At 41.0% G+C, this 27,934-nt stretch overlaps 1 protein-coding gene across 2 annotated transcripts in view; it reads right to left on the reverse strand.

The window, feature by feature from the left end:
- Nucleotides 1-6,879: 6,879 nt before the first annotated feature.
- Nucleotides 6,880-27,934, reverse strand: part of LOC142651760 (NFX1-type zinc finger-containing protein 1-like) — a 100,625-nt gene continuing 79,570 nt past the window's right edge. For both annotated transcript variants that reach the window (XM_075826820.1, XM_075826819.1), the window contains exons 16-18: nucleotides 22,625-22,735; nucleotides 14,623-14,718; nucleotides 6,880-10,445 (exon numbers count right to left, since the gene is read on the reverse strand). In XM_075826820.1, the coding sequence (XP_075682935.1) occupies nucleotides 8,877-10,445; nucleotides 14,623-14,718; nucleotides 22,625-22,735 (1,776 nt within the window). In that variant the 3' untranslated portion in view covers nucleotides 6,880-8,876. The remainder of the gene's footprint in view (nucleotides 10,446-14,622; nucleotides 14,719-22,624; nucleotides 22,736-27,934) is intronic.

The raw sequence follows: 27,934 nt of genomic DNA on the forward strand, positions 1-27,934 counted from the left end.
GTTTCGGATTTAAATTGTTTTTATAAAACTGTGAAATTAATAAACGGCTGCTGTGGCCATTTCACATCCAACCTCGGTGTCATGTGTCGTTACTAAATGGGGGTGGGGGATAGTATGGTTTAAGGTTAACACACGACTCTACCTAGGCAGGTCAAGGAGAAGTATTCAAAGTTTGCATATATTTCTGAAATAGAAAGGGGGGGGGGGAGAGGTCATTACAGGTGGAATACAAATTATATATCTGCATGATTTGGCCTGCTTGATAATTCACAGTGTAATTTAATACAGAGAATATAAGCAAATTGACCATCCATCACAGCATTGTTTCTTGAAAAGTAGTGCTAACCTGTTTTTTCCCCCAGGTGCTGAGAAGGCATGTTCCTGTTTTTTCTATATGCCACATGCTGATGTTATGATTTATATTGACATTTGTTGTGATACTATGTTTGCTGCACTGTATTTTATGGTGCAGGACTTGTGGTCATGTGATCATAGTATGTGATCATACTGTTATCATATCATTTTCTGCAAATAAAAAAAATATACAGTTTTCCTATATACTTTCTGTATTAAATCTTCATGCTTCAAGATTTTCGCTTGCTGTCTGAGAACTTTTATTGTTTACTTCGAGAGGCTGAAAATATGCACAGGTCATGTTATAATCACAGAGGTGCATGGCTCATTATAGGTACAGTTATCAGAGTTCTGCCTTGTAATAAAGATGCAAATTGAATTACAGTTAGAAAAAAATGCATGCAGAACTAATACAGAAAGTATATTGGAAAGTTGCAGAGCTTGTCATTATACAATGAGCAGGCTTTACAGATTCTCAATTTACTAAAACTGCAATTTAACCCATTTAACTATAGTATTGGTGAAGCCAAATTGTGCTTATGTCAGCAATATTTTAAGAATTACTTATATCTAAAACATTCATTAGAACATCTCAGCATTTTTATATACACTATATGGACAAATGTATTTGGACACACCTCTTAATCATTGAATTCAGGTGTTTCATTTAGTCCCATTGCAACAGGTGTATAAAATGAAACACCTAGCCATGCAACCTGCCTTTACAAACATTTGTGAAAGAATGAGTCATTATAAAGAGTTTACTGAATTAGAGCCTGGTACTGTAATAGGATGCCACCATTGTAACAAGTCAGTTCGTGAAATTTCTTTGCTCCTAGATACTCCATGATCAACTGCAAGTGGTATTATTGCAAAGTGGAAGCATTTAGGAGCCACAGAAACTCAGCCATGAAGTGGAAGACCACGTAAAGTTACAGAGTTGAGTCGCGAAATGCTGAGGCACATAGTGTATAAAAATCACCAACGCTCTGCTGACTCAATAACTGCAACGTTCCAAACTTCCTCTGAAATTATCATTCGCACAAGAACTGTGCGCCAGGAGCTTCATGGCATGGGTTTCCATGTATGAACAGTTGAATGCAATCCTTACATCAAGTACAATGTCAAGCATCGGATGCTGTGGTGTAAAGCACGCTGCCACTGGACTTTGAAGCAGTGGAAACAACTTCTGTGGGGTGACTAATCACCCTGCTGGCAATCTGATGAACGAGTCTGGGTTTGACTAATGCAGAAGAACGTAACTTATCTGACTGCATTGGGTCAACTGTAAAATTTGGTGGCGGATGGATAATGTAACGGCGTTGTTTTTCATGGGTTTGGCCTAGGCTCCTTAGTTCCAGTGAAGGAAAATCTTAAAGGGCTATTCCCATCTTGACAAGTAAACCTAAAAAGCTCATCAACTAAAAGTTATGCACTATTGTAAATACCTTTCTTTTTTGAAAAGCTGTTGTTTTGGAGATATCAAGGCTCCATGATGTCACGATCTGTGGGTATGTGGACCCACTGGGCCGTACCACCTCAGCGGGATAGCAGCTGGCCAAACAGGGTACCAGGTGAAGTCTATAGTCCGAGCAAGGGTACCTGTGAAAGTTCTGACAGTAGCGATTGTTAGGCTCGGATGGGACCTTGGCAGCAGGTGGAAACCAGGCGTGGTACAACACAGCAGGCGTAGTATACGGCACAACACAACTCCAACTCTCTATGGCACAGGAACAAGGTAGCACGGGATACAGGATACAGGTAGCAGGTATGGGAACACTGGGAACTGGAAAAAACTATGGGACCATTTACAAAAACTAACACAGGTAAACACAGGGAATGAAAGAAGGGGCAGGGCCCTTCTTATAGTCCAAGGTGATCATGGGCTAATTCAACATACTTTTCAGGTGCACCCTACGGGACACAGTGGAGTGAAGCGGAAGTGAGCGTTGGCGTCTCCGGAGGAGATATGGGCCAGCGCTCACTGATCCATGGCTTCGGCCATCCGGGGGTGAGTAATCCCGACGGTCCCGACGGTCACACATGACATCCGCTCTTTGTATATTGCTCGTTGCCTAGGTATCCGGCCACCGCTGATTTTCCTTAGCAGTGGCCGCGCTGGCGCAATGATTTCTTCACCATTCCTTGTGGAGGTTGGACGGCCATGTCGCATGCGCATTAGGTCCCGGCAGTCTTATCGTGTGCGCGTGCACATGCGCAATAAGTACTAGGTGAGGGCGGCGCATTGAGAGTGAGATAGATTTTGTCCATTTTCTTTTGTAACGATGTATGTAAACTGGTTATTGCGGGAATACGATGTGGAATAGTCTCAACCACCCTTAGGCCTCATGCACACGACCGTAAAAACTCCCGTTATTACGGGTCGTAATTACGACCCGTAATAACGGGCTCATAGACTTCTATTGGCAACGGGTACCTTCCCGTTTTCTTACGGGAAGGTGCCCGTGCTGTTGAAAAAGATAGAACATGTTCTATTTTTTTCTTTTACGGGCCGTGCTACTATACTTTATAATGGGAGCACGGCCCGGAAAAACGGCCGGCTGCCCGTGGCCGGCCGTGCCCGGCCATGCCCGTAATTACGAGTCGTAATTACGGGCACGGTCATGTGCATGGGGCCTTAGTCTGGTTGAGACGATCGTTTAGCCACCTTTACTCCTGATGCTGCTAGTACTACAGTATCTAGCAGCATTGGGAGTGCTTGACATCAAGCGTCTCATGCCCACATTTAGAAAATAGAACAGGCAATAGATGTATTGATTGGCTTATAAAAAAGAATGTTAGAAAATGAATACAAACAAAGTATTTACATCATGAAACTATTAGGGTATGTTCACACGGCCAAATTTCAGACGTATACAAGGCGTATTTTGCCTCGTTTTACGTCTGGAAATACGTCTCAAATACGTCGGCAAACATCTGCCCATTCATTTGAATGGGTTTGCCGACGTACTGTGCAGACGACCTGTTATTTACGCATCGTCGTTTGACAGCTGTCAAACGACGACGCGTAAAAATACAGCCTCGGCAAAAGAAGTGCAGGACACTTCTTTGGACGTTTTTGGAGCTGGTTTCTCATAGACTCCAATGAAAACAGCTCCAAAAACGGACGTAAAAAACGCCACGAAAACGGCGTGAAAACGCTGCGAAAAATGCGAGTTGGTAAAAGTCTGAAAAGCAGGGTCTGTTTTCCCTTGAAAACAGCTCTGGATTTTCAGACGTTTTTGTTGACTACGTGTGAACATACCCTTAATTGCCAGTAAATTTCATATTCATGCAAAAAAGGCTTCATTTGGGAATAACCCTTTAATGCTTTATCATACCAAGACATTTTGGACAATTGTATGCTTCCAATTTTGTGAAAACAGTTTGAAGAGGGTCCTTTTCTGTTTCAGCATGACTGTGCCCCAGTACACAAAGCAAGGTCTATAAAGACATGGTTAGGTGAGTTTGGTCTGGAAGAACTTGACTGGTCTGCACAGAGCTCAACCCCATCGAACACCTTTGGAATGAACTAGAACGGAGATTGCGAGCCGGGCCCTCTGGTCCAACATCAGTGTCTGACCTCACAAATGCTCTTCTGCATGAATGGGCAAAAATTCCCACAGACACACTCCAAAACCTTTTTAAAAACGCTTGCGTAAAAAACTAACGGCTCACTTTCCCATTGACCCAACAGTTTTTTTAAAACACGTGTGTAAAAAGCGCGTTGTATGTACTAGCAGCGCACTTTACCAATTATGTAGATAAAAAGCGTAAGCAAGCGGTTTTTTATGTGGTTTTTGGCACGTAAAATGCGCAAAAAAAAGTGTCAAATACACGCCGTTTGAACCTGTCAACTGAATAGTCATTCACTTCACTTTCATCATTCTAAGGATATGTTCACACGCAAGGTTTTCAGCCATTTTTCGGGCTGTAAACATTCCGAAAAACGGCTGAAAAATCGGAAGCAGAATGCCTACAAACATCTGCCCTCTGGTTTCAATGGGAAATACGGCGTTCTGTTTCGACGGGGCGTTTTTTACGCGGCCGTTTTCCAAAAACGGCACGTAAAAAGACACCCGCCAAAAAGAAGTGCATATCACTTCTTGGGATGTTTTTGGAGCCGTTTTTCATTGACTATACAAAAACAACTCCAAAAACGGCCGTAAAAAACTACGCCAAAGATCCGAGTTTGATTAAAAAGTGGGTGAAAATCAGGAGCTGTTTTCCCTTTGTTTAGTAAGCGTGTGAACATACCCTTAGCCTTTTGGTGTGTCCTATAGCTTCTGCAAGCTGCAGAATCCCACCCAAAATGGCAGCTGGACACTGCTTAGCAATTTGAAGAGACCTTTTCCAGGCTTGTAGGAGGGGGGGGGGGTGAGATTCCATCCCACATTTACAGCAGCTGTGAGTCAGGTTGCTTTGCCTTATTCACCTTGCTGTAATTCTGGGAGGTGCTCCCTCTGGTGGCCAACATAGGAAAACATGTCAAAATTTATTTAATTTTTAATACTTTCCACCATGTGGAAGAAAAAAAAATACAGCAAAAAACTTAATAGAATATAATAGAAATAAGTAACTTACTTTAAAAAAAAGGTTTCATTCTCTGCACATTCCCTTTAACCCCTTAACGACATGCTGGTGACGGCTGTGTATTGCAGCCAACACCTTACTGAAGCGAGCAGAATCAAAGACAACTTTGATTCCACCCGTTTAACCCCTTAGATGCCGTGAACAATCATGGTTGTCCGATGTGGCAACCATTCCGAACTTTGTGAACTATAAAAATTATTTGAATTTGAAATTTACTTTTTCTTTTCACCCTAAACAGATCCCATTTCTGGACCTGTACCTCGAGGGGAACATTGTTACCTCTATGATTTTGTTAACTCAATCATGGGCCAAAATATATTAGACTGAAATTTGTAATGGGTATGTCAATCGATACCCGCCCTCCAGTGATTTATCCAGTTTCCAAATCATAGGTGATCGATATATATATCTCTGAGAGAAAAGATGACACAAGAGACCATGTTTGTATGCTCAAAATTCTTCTCTGCGGTTTATTGCCAAACTCAATTACGATAATATCATTCAGAAGGAGCGTAGGCTTGAAGTTAACCAATCAGAGGCAATGCGATAATATTTCAAATTCAGCCAATTATAGACACACGATACATTCCAGATAAATCATTATAATTCTTCACACATCAGGTTTGCAGGTGGCCTTATCTCTTGGCAAGAAGATTCCTGTGAGATGGGGGAGAAACCCTCACATGCATTTTTGCCCTCCTCCCATCTCACTCCCTGCTCCTTCCTTCCATGCCTCGTATGGGAACCAAGGTCAAAGATAGCACAGCTTAGAAAGATGAAAACCTGTCTTAAAGGAGTAATGACTTTCTTATTCATTACAAAAGAAACAAGATGAAGACTCTAGACAAGATGGCCGCTGCACAAAATTAAATCATTTAAACATTATTTTAATCACTTTCACAGATTTCAACTAGGATTTCAAGTCCTATATGAATGACTTTTCTGGGAATACGGACTTCAACGCTTAGGCTGGGTTCACACGAGCATGTTACGTCCGTATTTACAGACGTAATGTGCTCGTGTGAATCCAGCCTAACTCCTGTCACCCACGACATACCATCAATTTATTCCTGTTGGGGAGCTGACTAGAGAGAGGAATTGTTTAATTGAAAGTGCTTTCCATTTCCAATCTGCCACTCTCTGTGACCACCTGGAATGGAACTTAAAGAGAGGTATGGATATAGTGACACAAGAGCAACACCCTGCATTATTGTCCCCTAAGACGGCTAAAATAGAAAAAGAACCTAAAATATCGTTGTAGGGGACACAGTTTAGCTGTGAATTCAATTAGATCAATAAAATTATTTTCAGATATTTACCGGTCTTATGTCAAGATGTTACATTATTTTAACAAATGGTTGTAGTGTCTAAAATAGCCCCATTGTCATTCATATAGTGATAGGAAACCTATCCCCTGCATATGTACCAAACTGTGGACCACCTGTTCGGAATCACATGTTCTGTTGATTTTATCCTGATTTTCTTGTTTTTACTATTTAAATGTGCTATGTTTGATGTTACATCATATGCTATGAGTAGGGGTTAGTGTAATCTGAAACGCATAAGCTATATACTTAATCCGTCTGTCTGTCTGTCTGTCTGTCTGTAAGCATGTTCTCATCCTGTACGTTTTGGGAATAAAGAAGAGATAGTTAATCCCATAGAGTTTCATTACCTTCCTCTTTTTTACTAGGATATCTTACATGGAATCCCACCCTCCTAGTATGGTTCACCTGTGTGATCTCACTACTCATGGTGCAGGCTGGCAATTGCCTTTTCTTTGTTAAAGCTCCTGCGCCCAATGCAAAATCTGTGACATGGGCCTCCAACTATCAATAGTTAGCATAGAGACTTTTTGAGCCCACACTGGCCTGGGAGCCCACACAGGCCTGGTTTTTGAGCCCACACAGGCCTGAGTGCAATCCTGCTATTTCTGTACACCCTACAGTATCACCCCTGGCCGTCCCTGGACACTTGGATGCTTTTACCCCTCTCCACACACTGATCTGCCGTGTACAACCTCCTTCCCCTCCCTGCTGTCATCTTTAACACTAAGAGAAAGTAGGAGTAGAGCAGACGAACAACCCCGACAGGAGCAGTTTGCAGTCAGATTTATGTCAGAATTTGCAGGACACCAGCTCGGTGAAGGAGTTACACAGACTAGCAGCCAAATGGTAGGAAGTTTTAAATGAAGACTATTTAAAAAGTTGCACATTTTTGCATTTAGTAAGCAAATAAACAATAGAAAAAGATTTAGTGCAAAGGTATACATATTCTTTATTACAAGCACATGAGTACCAAAATGGAATAGTTTTGATATATATTTGAACATAGTATACTTTGCCACACACCTTTAAAAAAATCTACGTCAAAAATACAGTTTGTCTAATACAATAACATTTACTACACATGGAAATGGAGGGTTATGATCAACAGTAAATTTATCTGTAGCAAACAGTGTCAGATTGTTGCTGACAAGGCAAATAAGATCATGGAGTTTAACAAAATGGCAAAAGTACACATGATGAGAGCATAGTTCTTCTCCTAGTTTACAAATCACCAGCCAGACTTTATATAGAATATTGTGTACAATTTTGATCACCAGTGTACAAGAAAGACCTAGTAGAGGTTGAGAAAGTTGAAAGGCGGGCAACTAAAATAATAAATGGTGGATGGCAGTACCCAGAAAAATTATCAAAATTGGGGTTATTTCGTTTAGAGAAAAGACGGAGAGGTGACTGTGTACAAATATGTCAAAGGTAAATACAGAGATCTGCCTTATGGTCTATTTATACCCAGGACTGTAACTATAACGAAGATATTCACTATGAAATGCCGTGGCCAGGCTTTCCTTCACCCAGGGCAAGGGTTCAGTTTGCTGCCCCCAAGGCATAGTGGCTTGTTGGCACCCCCCTTGCACCCAGCACCTGGGACACAGGCCCTGGTAGACCCCCTAGCTACACTCTGCACGAAGTCTAGTGGAGAGAAAGTTTCTACACTAACATAGAAGGGTTTCTTTATTGTAAGAGCTGCGAAACTATGGAATGCTCTGCCAGAGGAAGTTGTCATGGTTGATTCATTGAAAGAGTTCAAAAGGGGCCTAGATGACTTTCTTGAAAGTAACAATTTTACCAGTAAGGGTACGAACACACAAAGCATGTTCAGGGCGGGTCAAGCTGCGCAGTGTATCTGCCCTGAACTCTGCAGGGAATGACGTCCGAAAAATCGCACCGCATTGTGGTGCGTTTTTCCGGATGAATTTCCGCTGCGTAAAGCAGAGCCGCAAAAATAAAAAAAACTGTTCATACTTACCCCCCCCCTTCTCTGCTCGCAGTCCGGCCTCCTGGGATGACGTTGCAGGCCATGTGACCGCTGCAGCCTGTGATTGGCTGTAGCGGTCACATGGGATGAAATGTCATCACAGGAGGCTGGACTGCATAAGAATCAAGGAACTTTGGGTAAGTATAACTTTATTATTATTTTTCTTACTTGCGATTTTTGCGGTGGAATCGCTGTGATTCTGCTGCAAATGTCGCAACACACACCACTTTGTTGAGTGTTTAAGCATCCCATTGAATTCAATGGGAAAACCCGCAACAGAAGAGCTGCGATTACGCAGCATTGATTGAAATGCTGCGGTTGAAGAAACCGCACTACAGGTAAATTTATGTGCGTTTTTTCCGGTAGTATTTTTCCGCTGTGTGGGGACGAGATTAGTTGAACTCTCACCCACACTTCTGCTACTGTAATACACTGCATATTTTCCGCAATTAAACCATTGCGGAAAATCTGCAGTGTTTACACTGTGTGCGTTCGTACCCTAATGGGTAGTAGATTACTGGAGATGGGTCATTGATCCTGGAATTCTGACTTGGATCAACATTGCAGGACAATAGGCTGAACTAAATGTCTTTTTTTTTTAACCTATGTTACTCATACCAGCTAGGGCTCCACATGTTTGTGGTAAGAATACTTCTTTTACTGGTTAATATGGAAATTATATCCGTATTATCTTCCAGCTCATTGCTTTCTGCTGCCTCCTGTAAGCTTTTTAATTTGATGGACTCCTTTATAGTCTGATAATTCTTGTAATCATGAAATGTAAATGTGGCCACATCTGGCTGTGATACTTCCAAAATGAGATCTTTTAGCTTACTTTTACTAAAGCCAATTTTAAATAAAAGTTGTATTTTTTCACTTGCAAGTATCATCTGTGATATTGTCTTTTGCATATGCTTAATTTCTTCAATCATTTGGCTAGCATTATGTACCTCAGCAAATATAGCTTCATGCTTTTGGACAAACTTCTCCAACTCATGCTGCCATTGATTAACTATTCTTGTTTCCTCTTTGGGAAAAGAACATTTGCTGCTGTGGTAAATGGAAGAACCTCTGCCTGGACTATATCTGCCTATACAGTACAATGAATGGGTTTTCATTTCACTCATTAGATGAGCGTACAGTGTTTTTCCTGTTCTAATTCCATGGCAAATATTGCAAAGTCCAACAAACAAATTATCTTCCGAACAATCAATTTGTACAAAAACAGTCGATTTCATAAAGCATGCACTGTTAAATATGTGACCACATATTAGAGTAATAGGCACATCCGCAGTACACTCTGTAGGGCAGGAAGCTCCACATAAACTGCTACAGGAATGGCCACATGAAAAGATTTTGGTGCAAGGCTCTTTGCAATCTGATTTCACTGGAGTCTTAAAACATGGTAAATCTTGAATGTGTCTACAAATAGGAATCTGTTTTGGCACCAACTCCTCACAGTCTCCACAAGGCTCACTACATATTTTCTTACACTTATGACCTTCTCTGCAGGAAATCATGAGACAAGGCTTTTTACATTTAATGATCATATGTTTAGGATCATAAGGGTGGCACCGAAGGGCACAGACATGCCCACAATCTAGTCTATATTCACAAGGTATCATGCAACCACCCTCTGGGACATTATCAAAGTCTTCAGAAGTTGACAAGCAAGTTGTGGTGTTTGGATGATTGACACATTGCACCTGAAGCTCTTTCCCAATTTGTCCATTTTCTTTTAACACTTCATTGATTTTTTTCCAGAGTGGAACTTTTGATAGTATTTGCATGTTTCCTATACAAAATAATCCTTTCTTTGCTCTTGATAATGCAACACAAACCCGGTTTGGTATTTTAAGGAAACCAACATTGCCCGCTAAATTGCTTCTTACTAGTGACAAGATAATAATTTCATTTTCCTCTCCTTGATATTTATCAACCACACAAACCCTGACTCCCTCAAATTGAGCTTTGGGCATCATTTCCTGTAAACAATGAAGCTGTCCAGAATAAGTAGTGAGTATTGTTATCTGTGATGGAGAGTAGCCCTGATGTATGAAATAGAGGCAAAGCGACTTCACAAAAGTGGCCTCATGGACATTCTGATGACTCTTGCCTTCACTGATATGGTCTTCAAGATGGTTATGGTCCACAAAAAACAGATTGTGGCAAACACCCTATGTAAGATAAAAAAAAAAAAAATAGGTAGGAGATAGTTCATTAGCATTTTGGAAAGTTAATTATGCATTTGGAAATTAATTAAACATTATTAAAATGTTCTATGTAGCCATGATGACCTATGTATATTATTGTCTATTTAGCGTGTGTGTAATAAATGTGAATATAATGCAATGCAGTAGTCACACAGGGTGTACAAGGGTGGGGGGTATAATAGAGTTAGAACAAATACCCTCGATAGTACTGGACATCTGGATGCCAGACTGTACAACCCCCAAACCATGACAGTTGTCAAAGAACACACCGTTATACTTGCTGTCTGCAAAGCAGTACATGATTACCCAACGGGTGGTCACCCAATCTTGTCACACTTATCATGAAACATCTACATACCTCCAAACTTTCAAGTATCGCAAAGAGGGACAACTGCGGCGTGGCAAATGTTTTATTTTAAGCCACACCTCTAATCCCGCTCAATCCCCGCCCTTACACCAAGTTTAGCCCACACAGTATCATGCTCCCATATAGTGCCTCCCACACAGTATAATGCCAAATAGCTGCCCCACACAGTATAATGCCCTCTAGCTGCCACCATACAGTATAATTACTCCATAGCTGCCACCATAGAGTATAATGCCCCCATAGCTGCCACATTCAGTATAATGCCTCCATAGCTGCCACCATACAGTATAATGCCCCCATAACTGCCACCATACAGTATAATGCCCCCATAGATGCACCCATACAGTATAAAGCCAACACAAATGCCCCAATACAGTATAATGCCACATAGCTGCCCCCATACAGTCTAATGCCCCCATAGCTGCCCCCATCGGACTGCGATGGTGGGACGCGTCGCTATAACAACGACCTACGCAAGTAAGAGCGGTTTTTACCGCTGCTTTCCTTTGCGGAATTTCATCCGTAAAAACGGTGTGGTTTTCGGACGCAATGAACTGCAGGTTCTAGGTCGGATACACTGCGTGGTTTTTACGCAGCATATCCGTCCCGTGAGATATCATACAGTATATGCATGTTAGGATCAGTACTGTCAGTATTAGTGGCCATTCTAAGGGTATGTTCACACGGCTTATTTTCAGGCATATTTCGGAGCATAAAATGCTTGTATAACGCTCCAAAATACACTTAAAATATGCCTGCAAACAATTAACCATTGATTTCAATGGAAAATATACTGTGTAGAGAGGCGTATTTATATGCTGCGGTTTTAGAAAAACACCTTGTAAAAATATGCCTTGTAAAAAAAAGTGGCATGTCACTTATTTAGGGTATGTGCACACGGTAGCAGGCTTTTACGTCTGAAATGACACTGTTTTCAGGAGAAAACAGCTGCCTCGTTTCAGAAGTAATTGCTCCTCCTCGCATTTTGCTAGGCTTCTCTGACAGCCGTAAATTTTGAGCTGTGCTTCATTGAGTTCAATGAAGAACGGTTCAAATTACGTCTGAAAGAAGTGTCCTGAACTTATTTTGACGAGGCTGTATTTTTTACGCGTCGTCGTTTGACAGCTGTCAAACAACGACGCGTAAATGACAGGTTGTCTGCACAGTACGTCGGCAAACCCATTCAAATGAATGGGCAGATGTTTGCCGACGTATTGTAGCCCTATTTTCAGACGTAAAACGAGGCATAATACGTCTCGTTTACGTCAGAAAATAGGTCGTGTGAACCCAGCCTAAGGCTGGATTCACACGACCATGTAACGTCCGTAATGGACTTAACGTATTTCGGCCGCAAGTCCCGGACCGAACACACTGCAGGGAGCCGGGCTCCTAGCATCATAGTTATGTACGATGCTAGGAGTCCCTGCCTCGCTGCAGGACAACTGTCCCGTACTGTAATCATGTCTTCAGTACGGGACAGTAGTTCCACGGAGAGGCAGGAACTCCTAGCATCGTACATATCTATGATGCTAGGAGCCCGGCTCCCTGCAGTGTGTTCAGTCCGGGACTTGTGGCCGAAATACGTTCCGTCCATTACGGACGTAACATGGTCGTGTGAACCCATCCTTAGGGTTTTTTGGAGCTGATGTTCCATTGACTCTACAAAACACACTTAGAAAAATACGCCTCAAAATACTCTTGCAAACACCAAAAACGCTTTGAAAATCAGCTCCAAAAATGCCTGGATTCAGAGGCTGTTTTCTCTTGAAATCAGCCTGGTATTTTTCTGCCCCAAACATATGCCATGTGAACATACCCTAAGCAATGATGATGCCGTGGCTGATTTGTGGTGGGTGAGGGGGGTTTAGGCGAGCACCACTTCTTAAATGCACTACCATTTTTGCATTTAAATCGCCGTTTTCTATTATATCTGATTTGTATTAGTGATACAAATGAAATCCAATACATATTGCTCAGCATCACCTCACGGTATGCAGTGGCACTAGGATTTGAAAAGGACCTGGGAGCGACGAAGCAGGAAGGAAGCAGGAAGGGGGCAGTAAATAATTGGAGGTGTCGCGGGTCTGAATTTTTGTTTTTCCACTGGTTTGGTGTCTGGATTTCAAGGTCTTGTGTATTAATTCATTTTAGGGTCTGGCCTGAGGTCTTGATTCATTTTGGGTTAATTTTGGTGTTTGGTCTAGGGTCTGTCTAAATTTTTGGGGTCTAGTCTGATGTCTGAATTCATTTTGGGATATGGTCTTTTGGGGTATGATTTGGGGTCTGAATTGAGGTCCCTCCTTGCCACTGTCCTGCATTTTCTACTTAGGTCGCTGATAGTGGTTGGGGCACCATTGTTTGTGGAACTACAGCTTTCAGCATGCTTTGACAATTTGTCAGATCTGCCAGGCACAACTTCTGTGTATACGCCCATAGGTAATCAGTCTGCACCTGAGTCTATGTCTGTGAGACTGACTCCATCTTCCACCACTCAGGATGGCAGGCTTAGGAGCGGGAGAGCCTATCGCAGCCTGGCCAGACGGAGCTAGCTCCCGCCCTCTGTCTATTTATACCTGCCTTTCCTGTTCCTCCTTTGCTTGTGATTCTTCTCGTGTGGTTTCCTGGCCCAGCTACAGCTTCTAACTATTTGATCCTGCTCCATACAGACCCTGGCTTACTGACTACTCTCCTGCTCTGCGTTTGGTACCTCGTTCACTCCTGGTTTGACTCGGCTCGTTCACCACTCTTGTTGCTCACGGTGTTGCCGTGGGCAACTGCCCCATTTCCCTTAGCTTTGTGTACCCTTGTCTGTTTGTCTCGTGCACTTACTGAGCGTAGGGACCGCTGCCCAGTTGTACCCCGTCGCCTAAGGCGGGTCGTTGCAAGTAGGCAGGGACAGAGTGGCGGGTAGATTAGGGCTCAATTGTCCGTTTCCCTACCCCCATCATTACAATGGCAGTGTAATAAGTCTAAAAGTTGCAATTTGCAGTACAAATGGCAACTTTTGGGTGAGAAAACTGGTGTACCATGGTTGATTAACTTGGGGTACCAGCAGGCACAATATCTAAAGCAGGCATAGTATTGTTGGTAGCAGCAGGAAGAAGGGTTTTAAATGCTGTGGACACCATTGGATTAATTGTTTTCTTATTTCACGTATTATGGGGAAGAAAACCTTTATTTAATTAGTTTTAATTAAGATGTTTGAACGGTTTGGCTTCTGAGGCTTGCATGTATTCTAATACAAAACAAACTGCTCAATGCCGTTCACTATCAATTTAGTCAGACCAGCTCCCTCTTGGCTCATCTCTAGCCTCTCTCCATCCTCTCCTGAAAGCTTGAATACACTTTTAAGCTTAGTTCTGATAAAATCTAATTCTATTCCCTGACAGGGAGCTGACGGAATCGATTGTGAACGGCATTGAGCAGCATTCAATGTTATATTGTTGTTTGTATAGTAGTACAGTAATGTGTACACTTGTCCATAACTGAAATAGCAACTGTACGCCTGCCCCTAACAGTGCTATTAGGTGTTTCCGTATTCCACCTTTATTTTCTTTCTATTGTTAGAAGTGTGACTTACATATCTAAGAGAATGGGGAGGGGTATGAGCAAATATAGAAAAATTTGCACAAATTGCAAGCTGTTTTTTTCCAGCACTTCCTAGATTTCAATCCTGGATCACTCCGTGGGTCTGAGCGACACAGAGTTAAACAGGATCTTATAAACTGTAGCTTCCGCTTATTGTTCCCAATAAAAGTAGAGGTAAAGCAGTACCTTTACATTGTCATATTCATGAACAGATTCATGATTCTCCAGTTTTTCATAAATGTGTGGTGTTAGTAGCTTCGCTATCTCTGGCCTCATTCGATGCTAAAAAGAAAAAAAAAGAAAGAGAAACTGTTAAGAGGAACTATTAATAAATATAAAATAGATCCACCTCCAAAAGTAGGATTAAACGGACATAATAACCTTAAAGAACAGCAGAACATATAGATGGAATGGGACTTGAAGGGGCCACGCTGAGAAGCAAATTTGTAAAAGGCAACAAAAGTTTCACTTGTGAGGGCACTATCAGTATTTTTATGAAGTTTCTCAGGGGAAAGCAACTACTAAAAATATAGGCTTACCTAGATAAATTATATTTGGTGGTTCCCACTATGGTTTGAGGGTGCAAAATTACTAGAGGAAATAATTTGAATGTTGAGAGGGATAGTTTGTTGCCCCTATTTTATCTGGCTGTATCTCCTTTTATTCCCTCTGGGACAATTAGGCCAGATTTAGGCAATGCAGTTTTTGATGCATTTACTTTCCGTCAAAACAAGGAGTAAATCTAAAAAAGAAAAAATACCAGTCTTTCCTTCATACTGGTTTTTCCTTTATGATTTTCTCCTGGCTTTGTCTAAAGATAACACATCCAAAAACTGCACTAAACTTCTCTGTGAGAACCTGGTCTAAATCCCATATGAAACAGTCAAGCAGTGGAGAGTGTTTATCTGAGTGAATGAAGGAAGGTTTTTGTATATAGGCTTTATTTACTTTTTTATTTGAGGTTTTTATAAGAATAATTTAACCCCTTAAGAACGTAGCCTATTCTGGGCCTTCAGTAAGCAGCAAGTTTTTTTTATCATTGCATTTCGAGAGCCATAACCTTTTTTTCTCCATCAACATAGCTGTATGAGGGCTTGTTCTTTTGGTGGAACAAGTTGTTTTTTTGCACATGCCCCCTACATGCCACTGGGCTCCACTGGGCTCTGCCTTTGTTCTGTCCTCTGCTCCTAGTTATACACACGGATTAAACAAAAGCAGAGGAGGAAGCTCCGCCCACAGCCCATCCTGCAAGAAGCCTGTGATCCTGTCAGCAAGGAGAGATGGTAAGTGTCTATGTGTCTCTGTGTCTGTGTGTGTATATGTTCCAGTATGTGTGTATATGTGTATATATGTCTTTATGTTAGTGTGTGTGTGTGTGTGTGTGTGTGTGTGTGTGTGTGTATATATGTATGTCTCTGTGTGTGTGTTTATATATGTGTGGGTATAGTTATCAGAGTGTGATATCTGGGGTGTTACATAGGGCTGCAGGTAACATCTACTACATTATCTTTACTCAGATTTATCACTGTGTGTTATCTGTGGTGTAACATAGGACTGTAGGTGATATCTACTACATTATCTGTACTCAGAGAGTTATCACTGTGTTATATGTGATGTTACATAGGACTGCAGGTAACGTCAACTACAGCATCTGTACTCAGAAAGTTATCACTGAGTGTTATCTGTGGTGTTACAGAGGACTGCAGGTAAAAATGACTACATTATCTGTCCTCAGAAACCGAGGTCTGTAGCAAAATTTAAAATGTCCTCAAGTTATATTTTTTTTTTTTATAAATTCTCTTTTATTAAGGATAATAACATAGAAAACAACCATATAAAACAGTCCTTACATCCATCGTAGTAACAATCTTACAATGTAGCAGGTTACAAAAATTTCGAATATCTTTAGAAAGAATTGTCTCTAAGCAAAAGGGATACTTCCCGACATATCTTCATGAAATATAATGTGAAAGAAAAACAGAGACATGCATTACACGTCAAATATCAGTAACCTACTGTGTGCTCACAAAAAACACAAAATTAAAGGAGAGGAAATAATATTACATAAAAGGATAGATACAGTACAAAAACATACAGTCTCCCTGGTGGTGGGAAAGTTATGGAATGTCAGCATCTTGCTGCGTCCCTGGCCTCGTCCGTCAAAATAAATCCAGTATCATGGTATAGAAATTATTCATCCCGTAATCCCCATATATTAATTTACCTAAGCAAAACAGGGCCTCTTGGATTGTTTCTAGGTAAATTTTCTAGATATTGCTTCCATGGTTGCCATGTCTTAAGAAAACTTTCCCTTGTAAAAGTATTCCAGCCTACCAACTCCTCTAGTCTATATAGTTGATGCATTTTAGACCACCAGACCTCTATCGTAGGGGGATCTGTTTTCCTCCAGTATAAGGGAATTAGAAGTTTTGCAGTGGCCACCAGAAAAGTTATCAAATTCTTTTTTGAAGGCGTAAAATCTTTCACTGGTAACCACAACAAAACCAACTCCGGGGTTAACCGGATATTATTTCCTGTTATCTTGCCTATAACTATTTCCACCTCTTTCCAGAAATTCTTAATTTTAGGACAAGACCACCATATGTGTGCAAGCGTCCCTTTCTCCAGGCCACATCTCCAACAAACGTCTGTGCTAACTAGATGTATTCTATAAAGATAAGCAGGTGTCCTATACCATCTTGTCACCAATTTGTACGAATTTTCCTGGTACCTCACACATCTAGAGAACCCGTGAGAGTGAGAGAGTATCAGATCAATCTCCATTTGCGAGAAAATAGAGCCCAGCTCGACTTCCCACTCTCTAATGAAATGTGGTTTAGATGGAGCTCGTTGTAGGAGGAGACCAGAATGTATCTTAGACAGAGGCTTAGTCGGGGTATTGGGTAAGAGAGAATAATTTTCAAGCCACGTAGGGTCTGGATATAAGCTTAGATTAGCTGACAAAAATTTACGACATACTGATTTAAAATTAAGTTGATGTAGAAAGGGGACCTTAACCTTATGAAGAGAAGGATTCGGATCATTTCCCCTAAGTCTTGTCCTAAGAACGTCCAATTCAGGTAGGACTGCTGCATCCAATATCTCCGCTACTTTGTAATTTTTAAGTGTCTGCCACATTGAAGAACTCATACTTTGCGTTTTATTTACATAATGTGGTAGAACCGCCAATGGGGCCAATGAAGAAAGATTTCCACTAGACATAGCCAAAGCACCCGATTTCTGACAAACTTTAAGCATTCCCCTAGTCAGTACACTAACCAATACCTTTGGTGGAGGTAATGGTAATTTCACCCACAACAAATGAGCTAAGTCCTCCGAGAGGAGCGCTCTTTCCATATCCAAATGAAGAGCCCCTACAGACAAATTAGCTAATTGTGACCATCGAGACAACTGGACCGCTTCATAGTGTTTTTAAGTCAGGCAATGCCATCCCTCCCTGCGTTTTTTTAAGAGTAAGTAGCCGATAAGCCAACCTGGGATGCTTCTCCTTCCACAAGAACTTAACAAAAAGACTCCTGAAACTGTTGAAAAAGCTATTTGGCAGCTCAATAGGCAGACTTTGCAGCATATACAGGATCTGTGGGAGCACATAAGTCGCCAATAAATTTTTCCGTCCTATCCAAGAGACATAAGGTATGTTCAATTGGGATATATATCTATGAATCCTGGAGAGAAGGGGTTTAAAATTAAGTATGAAAAGCTGGGATACATCAGCTGAAATCATTATCCCCAAGTATTTAATAGCCTGCGAAGGCCATTTAAAGGGCGACATAGATTTCAGAACCAAGAGCTGACCAATCGGTACATTAATGCCCAAGGCCTCCGACTTATCATAATTAATCTTAAAGTTAGATATCTCTCCAAATTCATTAAAGACGTCTATTATTTTTGGAAAGGCCTCGAGTGGATTTGTAATCATCAATAGCAAATCATCTGCAAAGGCTGCCAGTTTATGAGTATAACTCCCTATCTTCAATCCTTCAATCCCAACGGTCTGTCGTAATTTCGCAAGTAATGTCTCCATCACCATACAGAACAGAGACGGGGACAAGGGGCAACCTTGACGTGTTCCATTCGTAATAGAAAAATAATCTGACAAAGAACCGTTCACTTGAATTCTAGCAGATGGGGAGGTATATAGAGAAAATATGGCATCAATAAACACAGGAGGAAAATTAAATTTAAATAAAGCAGCTCTCATGTACTCCCAACAGACCCTATCAAACGCCTTCTCTGCGTCAGTACCAAGAAGAACCATAGAGTGCCCCCGGAGCCTTATTTGACATATAGCATGCAATACCCTGCTCACATTGTGCCTACCTTCCCGACCCTTCACAAATCCCACCTGTTCTTCATTTATTAGTTTCGGCAATAATGGTTGAATGCGAAGAGACAGAATTTTAGCCCACCACTTCACATCACAATTCAAGAGCGAGATAGGCCTATAGCTCCCACAGCATTCTAGATCCTTCCCCTCTTTAGGAAGAATAGTTATAAAAGCTTCCAATGCTTGCTTAGGTAGTGAAGCACCCTTCATCAGAGAATTACATACTTCCACAAACTTTGGTATTAATTGCTGACTAAATTTTTTATAGTACGACATAGGTAGACCGTCCGGCCCCGGGCTTTTCCCAGACGGTATTGAATGCAACACTTTCTCAACCTCCTCTTTAGTGATAGGCGCCAGGAGCTCTCCACAGTCCAACTCAGAGAGGCCAGGTACCGAGATAGAATCTAAAAAACTCCTTATTTTGCTAGTCTTCTCCTGTGGTGTCAACCCCAAGTTCCCCACCGGGTTTCCCAAATTATACAGTGAAGAATAAAAGGATTGAAAGGTCTTTGCTATAAGCGGAGTAGTAGTCACCCTTGCCCCTTTGTCATCTTTTATGGTCTCAATAAATGTTTTGGACTGTTTTTGTCGGATCAGACGGGTCATCAATTTGGAGCCTTTGTCTCCATGAAGATACATGTGACTTTGAGCGGCCAAAAAAGCCTTAGCCGCTTTTACATTCATATGGTCCTTCAGTTCCTGACGTAACTGACTTAATTCCCTATAATCCTCAGACGAGTTAGAATTTTTATGTGATAATTCTATTTGAGTTATCTTATGGAGTAAGTCTAGAATTTGAGCATTCCTTTGTTTTTTAACACGCGAGGACAGGGCAATAAGTTCTCCCCTCATAAAGGCTTTTTGCGTCTCCCAGAGAATTGGTCTGGAGATTTGCGGAGTGTCATTAAAGCCATAGAATTCCTCTATTTTTAGGGCAAGTGCTTGACTATGCTCTTTGTTTGCAATAATGGTATCGTTCAATCTCCAGGTCCATTCCCTACGAGGTAAATTAAGCAACTCTAAGGAAAGCGATATTGGAGCATGGTCCGAGACCGTAATACTTCCTATATCCGCTTGAAGTAGCGAGGGAACAAGGACCATAGGAATGAATATATAGTCAATTCTATGATAAGTCTCGTGTGGTGTAGAGTAAAAAGTAAAGTCTTTTAAGGACGGATTCTTAACACGCCAGGCATCTACTAACCCTAGTTGTGACAGGATAAGTTTAAGGCGACGCATAGCAGGTATGGAAAACCTCGTACTAGATGAGGTGGAATCCAGAGCAGAGTCCAAAGATACATTAAGATCTCCCCCAAAAACAAGATATCCCTCGCTAAACGTTTTAAGAGAACAAAGAGTTTTGCGCAACCACGTTAATTGTCCAACATTAGGTGCATATACAGCTGCTATCGTAAACTTTGTGTTAGAGATGTGTCCCTTCAAGAAAACAAACCTTCCCATAGGATCCAGCAAAGAAGCTTCTACTTTAAAAGGAGTGTCCTTGTGTATAGCAATAGAAACCCCCCTCGATTTGGAAGAGTAAGTGCTATGAAACCATTGTGTATATGATTGTGTAGATAAGTTTGGAATATGTGTAGGCCGGAAATTAGTTTCTTGCAGCATTAAGACATCCGGAGTATTAAACTTTAAGGAATTAAAAATACGAGATCTCTTTTGAGGAGAGTTCAACCCCTTCACATTGAAGGAGCCAATACGTAGTCTACCCATGATATTTTACGTTTAGAACCATCTTGACTGCAGGTACGTTTGTTAAGTGCCACCACCAGGGAGATAAGACCAAATCAACAATAAAACGAATAACAACCAAATAATAAGGAATGGTATCAAAAGGAAACCTCCGTATCATCCCGGAAATAGGAGATGCTATCATGATGCAACTAAGCATCCAACAGATCCCCTGCCAGAGGGGTGGGGGGGGGAGAAGAAAGTTGCCATTTTGTACAAAACATCGCACCAATTCTTCATAACTCGTAAGACATAAACCGAATACTGATTCACATATTAATACTAAATTGAAACACCGTATGATTATATTGGAGAGTTGAGAGAAATACAGATACATATAGGGAGTATAAGTCATGGCCAACTTTACCCATAATATAACAATCGCTTCCAACCTCCAATAGAACCATGATACACCATCCTCCCCCTTATCACGGTGAATATGCCACAGTGTATTGGGTTTACCTGAGTAAAATATAATGCCCAACATATACAAACAATCCCAACATTTCTGTGATGAAATTTAAACTAATTCACTTTAAGACATCATTCAAGTGTCCTCTGCCATACGCGTCTTCTTGCCTCTCGGAGACTTGGGCTTGGGAGTAGGTTGCCACGGTTCTTGCACTGAAGGCATTCCCAAATCCAGCGACACCGGCATCCAGGACGGAATCTCCATAGGCTCTATCCCCAGCTTTTTCCATGCAATATCCAGATCTCCAGGTGTGCGGATGGTGATCTGCCGGCCATCTTTCATCGTAGCAAGGCCGAATGGATACAGCCAACGAACAGGTAGTTTCTTAGCACGTAGCGCCTCTGTAACCGGCTTCAGAATGCGGCGTTTGGCCAATGTGCTCGCAGCCAGGTCTTGGAAGACTAAGATCTTAGTCCCTTCATACACTACTTCCGGAGCATCTCTTGCAGCTCTTAAAATGGCCGCCGTGTGAACATAGCTCAAAATCCCACAGATGACGTCACGTGGAGGTTCACCAGCCCCAGGCCTGGGACGAAGGGCTCGATGTACCCTTTCTACTGTGATATCCAAAGCCAGCTCGGGACCTACTAATGAGCGAAAAATAGAGTCCACCACAGCAGGTAAGGCATCATGGTCAATTGACTCGGAAATACCCCGGAGGCGAACATTCCTCCGTCTACTACGGTGTTCCTGATCTTCCATGTGAAGATAGAGATTATTCAAGTGCATGTGATGAGCAGAAAGCTCCTGGTGAACTGAAGCACCAAATTTAGCAGTAGAAATGTGAGCTTCCTCCAGCGCCATTACTCTATGGCCAATGTGATGCATATCGGTTTTGATGTCTGATAAGTCTTTCATAACAGGCATAAGCGCCTGGAGCAGTGTTTTCTTTAGATAAGCCCTAGATATCGGTACAGAGTCTGCATCCCCCGCCGAGTCTGAAGGCGCACATGAGCTATCTGAATCCTCTCCCTGTTCACAGCGGGAAGATGACGGCGCCATCTTGGATCTGCTCTCTGCAGGCGGCATCTTTTTGCCGAAGTATTTGTCCATGTCGGACGACTGTTTATGGGATCTGGGGGTACCTGCATGTTCCTTAGACTTGTCCCGACCTGTCTTCACCATTTTAGCCGAAAAAAGTGGGCAATATCCTGAGGAATCGATGGATGTAGTGTGGAGCGCCGGGATTACACGTCCATCACCTTGCTCGGCAAGCTCCGCCCCCCCTCAAGTTATATTTAAAAGCCCCCTTCTCTTTTAAAACTATGGGGAACAGCATTTTCTTGTTTTGCCATAGGCAGTCACTATTTATATGGGTAGTGTATACACTTCTGAGACTCTCATCTCTCTTAGGAAAACGTGGATCCCCTGATGGCTGCTTGGCTTGCCTATCTCCATATCTCCCATTTACTTCAGTGGAGAGGGCCATGCGCATGTGTAACCACCTCTCTTACAGTCAGGCAGGACAGGGGCCCCCTCTCCTACAGTTTGATAAGACAGGGGCTCCCACCAATTTTATTGCCATGGGGTCTCCACAAACCTTAATCTGGCCCTGGTTACACTTTAAAGACTATAAATTAGGTATCATACACCACACCATATTTTCACTCAGGACTTACTTGATAGTTAAGGCGAACGTATGGGATGCCCATTCTGATCAGTCTCTCAAACATTGACACTTCCAAATTAAAATTTTTTGCCAGTTCATACACAGTTGTTGCTGGACGGAGCTGCATAGAAAAAAAAAATACTAATAGAAAGATAATATACATTATATATTCAAACATATCCATATTAGTATGAAAAATATAATAGCTTTCTTAAGCACTTTCCCTATTTGCATATTAAAGTGCACTTCTGCTTTTTAAAAACTTCTGATACGTCATAGAAGTACCGTATATAAGAAGTTTTCTTTCAAGACAGTCTGTGAGCTCAGACCTCCAACAAGTTTCCCAACAAGTGACTCTCCCAGTTTTACTCCTTCTAGGACATATGATGCATGCAGATTAGTAACCAGATGATAAACTTTACATTTATCCACATTAAATCTTATTTGCCAAGTGGATCCCAAACACTCATTGTGTCCAAGTCTGCTTATAATTTATGAACGTAGACTAAACTATACTATATCGCTTGGTGTCATGTGCAAAAACAGAATCTGTGCTATTAATCCCTTCCTCTAGAGCACTAATAAATAAGTTGAATAATAGTGGTCCCAGCACTGAACCCTGGGGTACACCACCTATAACTTGTGGCCATTCAGAGTAGGAATCATTGACCACAACTCTCTGGATACGGTCATTGAGCCAATTTTCAATCCAATAACAAACTATACTTTCTAAACCTATAGAACTTAATTTGCCCTTTAGATGTCTATGAGGGACAGTGTCAAATGCAAAGTCCAAAAACGCTACATCCATGGCTACCCCTCTGTACAAGCTTTTACTCACCACTTAAAAACACCAAATCAAGTTGGTTTGACAACTTCTGTTTTTAGAAAAACCAAGCTGGCTATAACTTATAATACAATTTTTCTGTTACATACTCCTGTGTATAGTCCCATAAGAGCCCCCTATAACGTTGTTCTCCACAAAAGATGTTAAACTTACTAATCTATAATTACTTAGGGAAGACCAAGAGCCCTTTTTGAAAATGGGCACCACATTTGCCCTCCAACAGTCCTTTGGCACTATACCAGTCACTAGAGAATTTCGACATATTGGTGTACAGAAATTACTTTTAGCGACGAACGACGGATTTATCTGTCTCGAGCAGGTGCTAGTTCCCGCGTTGTGACGTATATATTCATCATTCGAATCTCGTGGGTACTGCCTCTGTACCCATGAGATTCAATGGCAGGGGAATAGCTGCTATACACAGCCAGACCCTTGCCACAACTGCCGAAATTGAATAGAACTCTTATTCTGGCAGTTTAACCCCTTAGATGCTGCGGTCAATAGTGACTTCAGCATCTAAGGTGTTTGACAGAGAGAGATCGCTCTCTCGGTCACCCCATCAGAACACCCTCAATGTGATCAAGGGGCACCGATGGTTACCATGGCAACCGGGGGCCTAATAAAGGTGACTGCCTGATTTGAACGATTAAAATAATTATTTTAATCGTTCAAATCAGGCAGTCATTTTTACAATTTAACGGAACGAAAACCTTGGTTATCAGTGAGATAGTAATATATCAATGGGCCTAATAAAGGCTCCAAGGTCTGCCATCAGTAACAGAGCCATGGCCTAATAGGTTACCTGTCAGTTTTACATTGACAGACAGTAGTGCTTTCCAAAGTATTATACAAGCGATTTGTCCCTAGTGGGAGAAATAAAAAGTAAAATGAAGTTTAATAAAGTTTAATAAAAATTAAAAAGTACCCCCAATAAATTAATTAATTAAACCCTTTTTCATTAAAATTATTAGATTTCACTAAAAATTGGTCACTGTAATAAAAACAAAAACATATGTGGTACCACGGCTATCGTAACGGACCATAAACGGACCATAAAACAGATATAACTAATTAGTTGGACCGTGGCATAAAAAAACGGGCAAAAGTCATTGGCGTAGTTGCTGCTTTTTGATTTCCCCCCACCAAAAAAATTATAAAACTTACTCACTAACTTATATGTACACCAAAATGGCATAATTAAAAACTAGAACCCATCCTGCAAAAAACAAACCCTCATACGGCTAAATTGATGGAAACATAAAAAAAGTTATAGATCTTTGAGTGTGGCGAGACAAAAATGACTTTTTTTTCCATAAAACATGTTTTATGGTGCAAAAATACTAAAATGTAAAAAAAACTAAACATATTTAGTATTGCCGCATTCAAACCGACCTGTAGAATAAAGTTAAAATGTTATTTTTACCACATGGGAAACAGAGAAAAAAAGAATGGCAGAATTCCTGTATTTTTATGCGTTCCTTTCCAAAAGAGCAAAATCATTAATTTATATGAACCCCAAAATGGTGCCATTGAAAAATTCAACTTGTCCCGCTAAAGAGATACAGCTACATCGAAGAAAAAAAAAAAAAGTTATGGCTCTTGGAATGTGAGGATGAAAAAATAAAAAAAAATGGTTTGGTCATTAAGGCCCAAATAGGACTAGTTGTTAAGGCGTTAAAGAAGCACTTCCAGTAAAAAATGTTTTAGGCCACCCTGTTTGTAATTGAGGGGACATAAATGATACTGTGGTTAGAACCTTGAGCCTCGATGTGAGTCTTATAGAGAGACCGACCGCTTGCAAACACAAAAGACGTATAAGATTTAGTTATTCAGAGCAGAGGTCATGTGACCTTACGACAGTCCGGACGGAGGTTGAAACTACAAGATAAACCAATAGGTGAGTTTTCTAACCACAATACCATTTATGCGACCTCAATTACAAACCAGAGGCCCACAACATTTTTGCTGGGAGTTCTTTAATTAATTCAGCTATTCTTTTTCTTTTATATATATATATATACAGAGCTAAAGAACCCATTTAGTAGCTTTGCCTACTCTTGACCTCCAGTTAACAACTTCCTATTAACATTATTTAGGGGTCATATATATATTCATATATATATATTTATATTTATTTGTTGGGAATTTTTGTTTTTAGCTTATCTCGTTCTGATTCTTCAGTTAGTTAAATAAAAAATATCTTTATTTGCTATGAGAGAATGAAAAGTGATGTCAATAATTTGTTACAGCATATCGAGAAGAATGATGGCAGATGGTACCAAACTGTAAAGTTAGGGTATGTTCATACATGTTAGCAAAAAACGTCTGAAAATACGGACCTGTTTTCAAGGGAAAACAGCTCCTGATTTTCAGACGTTTTTTTGAGCAACTCGCGTTTTTCACGGTGTCAGGCAGTTGCTGCCAAGGCTTATAGGATCAGGGGGTGCATGAAAACAGCCATAGATACACATGACGAGAAAATTCTTTATAAATCACTAGTCAGACAACACATCGAACATTGTGCATTATTTCTGGTGCACAAGAAATAAATTTTAGAGCTTGAGCGGGTTCAAAGGTGTCCAAACCAATGTAATGAATGTAATGGGTACTGCTGGTAGCCGGGACAATTTTCACACTTCTGACATGTACAAAAGCAACCTTAATTATAAAAAAAAATAATCATATTATACCCCCATCACCATGGATTTTCTGAAAATCGACATCTGTCAAATTGCCAAAATGCCTCCCAGCACTTTCCAGCCACAGATGCCTTCATGCAAATTAGCATCAAAGAAAAATACAAAAAAATTCACATTTCGGTAATTTTGGACGAATCTGCGACAGAGGCCCCTAACGGAGCCTACAAAGCAGATGTGAACAAGGCCTTAGATGCACAACTCCTTACTTCATACTGCCTACATGTGTCCCCCCTCCCACCTTGTGGGAGCGAACGGGAGCCTCCTTGTCAATGGATCATCCTCCTGTTTTAAAGCCAAGATTCTTGATTTGAAAACAAGACCAAAATTGTGGCGACAGCTGCAAGCTTAATCTATTTAGAGGCTTTGACAATCAGGACATATCTCATATGCCCGTGGCTACAGAACCCCACCCCGGCCTGAATATATGGAGTAAATACATGACAGGTAAATGGTTAAACATTAACGTTTTCACTACCCTAGACCACAAGGGATGTCACCATTAATCCCTTTACTGCTTTAGGCCTGCAGTGGTATTTAGGCTTGCAGTGATATTACCATTAACCCTTTTACCATCCTAGATTAAAGTTAACCCTACAATCACCCTGTATTATGTATTGGTTTATGGCAGAATTACTTGGGCAATGAATTGCAATGCTATGCTTTATGGGAGTATTATATGGATATTGCGTATTATTTGGGCACTGTAGGGCAATATTATTTTTGTACTATATGGCAATATTCTGTGAGTGCTGTATGGTGGTATTATATAGGCTGCACATAGCAGTATTATATGGATAATGTATTGGAGAATTATTTATGCATTATTTAGTCGTATTTGGACCATAATTCTCGCACCAATAAGCACTTTCCATTAGTCTAGGGACAGGAGGCTGTACAAAGCAAGTTGAATATAAAGAATTTTTTTAAAATCCTAAATTGCACCCCTCCCCTATTTAAAGTCCTCAATAGCGCTTTAGATGCTTGCCTACCCCACCAATCCATCCTCTTAGCAGAAAGGCACTAAATGTAGACTACATCTGCCATTTTTATGTAGGAGGCTACAATTTTCCTGGAGCCCATGGTTCTGTGGGAACAAAAGGCTCAGTGTGTATATACAGTATATATGAATGAATATATGAACATATTTGGAATCGTACTTGCAGCTCAAATATAAGTCCAAAATGCTCGTAAACTTGATAACATTAACTAAGAAGGGACATTTGTATGGACCTTGCATGTGCTGCAGACCTTCGCTAGGGCGTGATGTAGGAGACTGATGGGAAAAGCGGAGCGGGGAGATGAGTACAACTTTTTTTTTTTATGTCCAATCACAGTTTTATGCCTCTTAATAAAGTGGCGCCTGTTAATAGATATAAAAATAGAAACGATTGCCCAAAAGAGCACAGAAGGACCCCTCACTACCACATTAAATTATAAATGTAATAACATTTATTTATTTAATATATAGTAGATGTGCACTTAGTTGAAAATTAGATCACACTGTGGGCTCTCATCGATATGGGAGCTGCGCTTTATGTAAACATTATTACAATACAGGACAGTATTCCCACGAAGAGGCAGGGACTCCTAGCATTATAGATAACTGACGTTAGGAGCCCGGCTTCCTGAACTGTGTTCGGTCCAGGAAATGCGTGCCACATACGGTACGTATATTACGGACCAAACACAGCCATTTGAATAAGGCCTAATATTAATTAACCCTACCAATTCCCTCGCAAATTAACCCAATGTTGCCCATTATAATTATAGTAAG

Source organism: Rhinoderma darwinii, chromosome 5 (genome assembly GCF_050947455.1).
Source record: "Rhinoderma darwinii isolate aRhiDar2 chromosome 5, aRhiDar2.hap1, whole genome shotgun sequence".
Taxonomy (NCBI): Eukaryota; Metazoa; Chordata; class Amphibia; order Anura; family Rhinodermatidae; genus Rhinoderma; species Rhinoderma darwinii.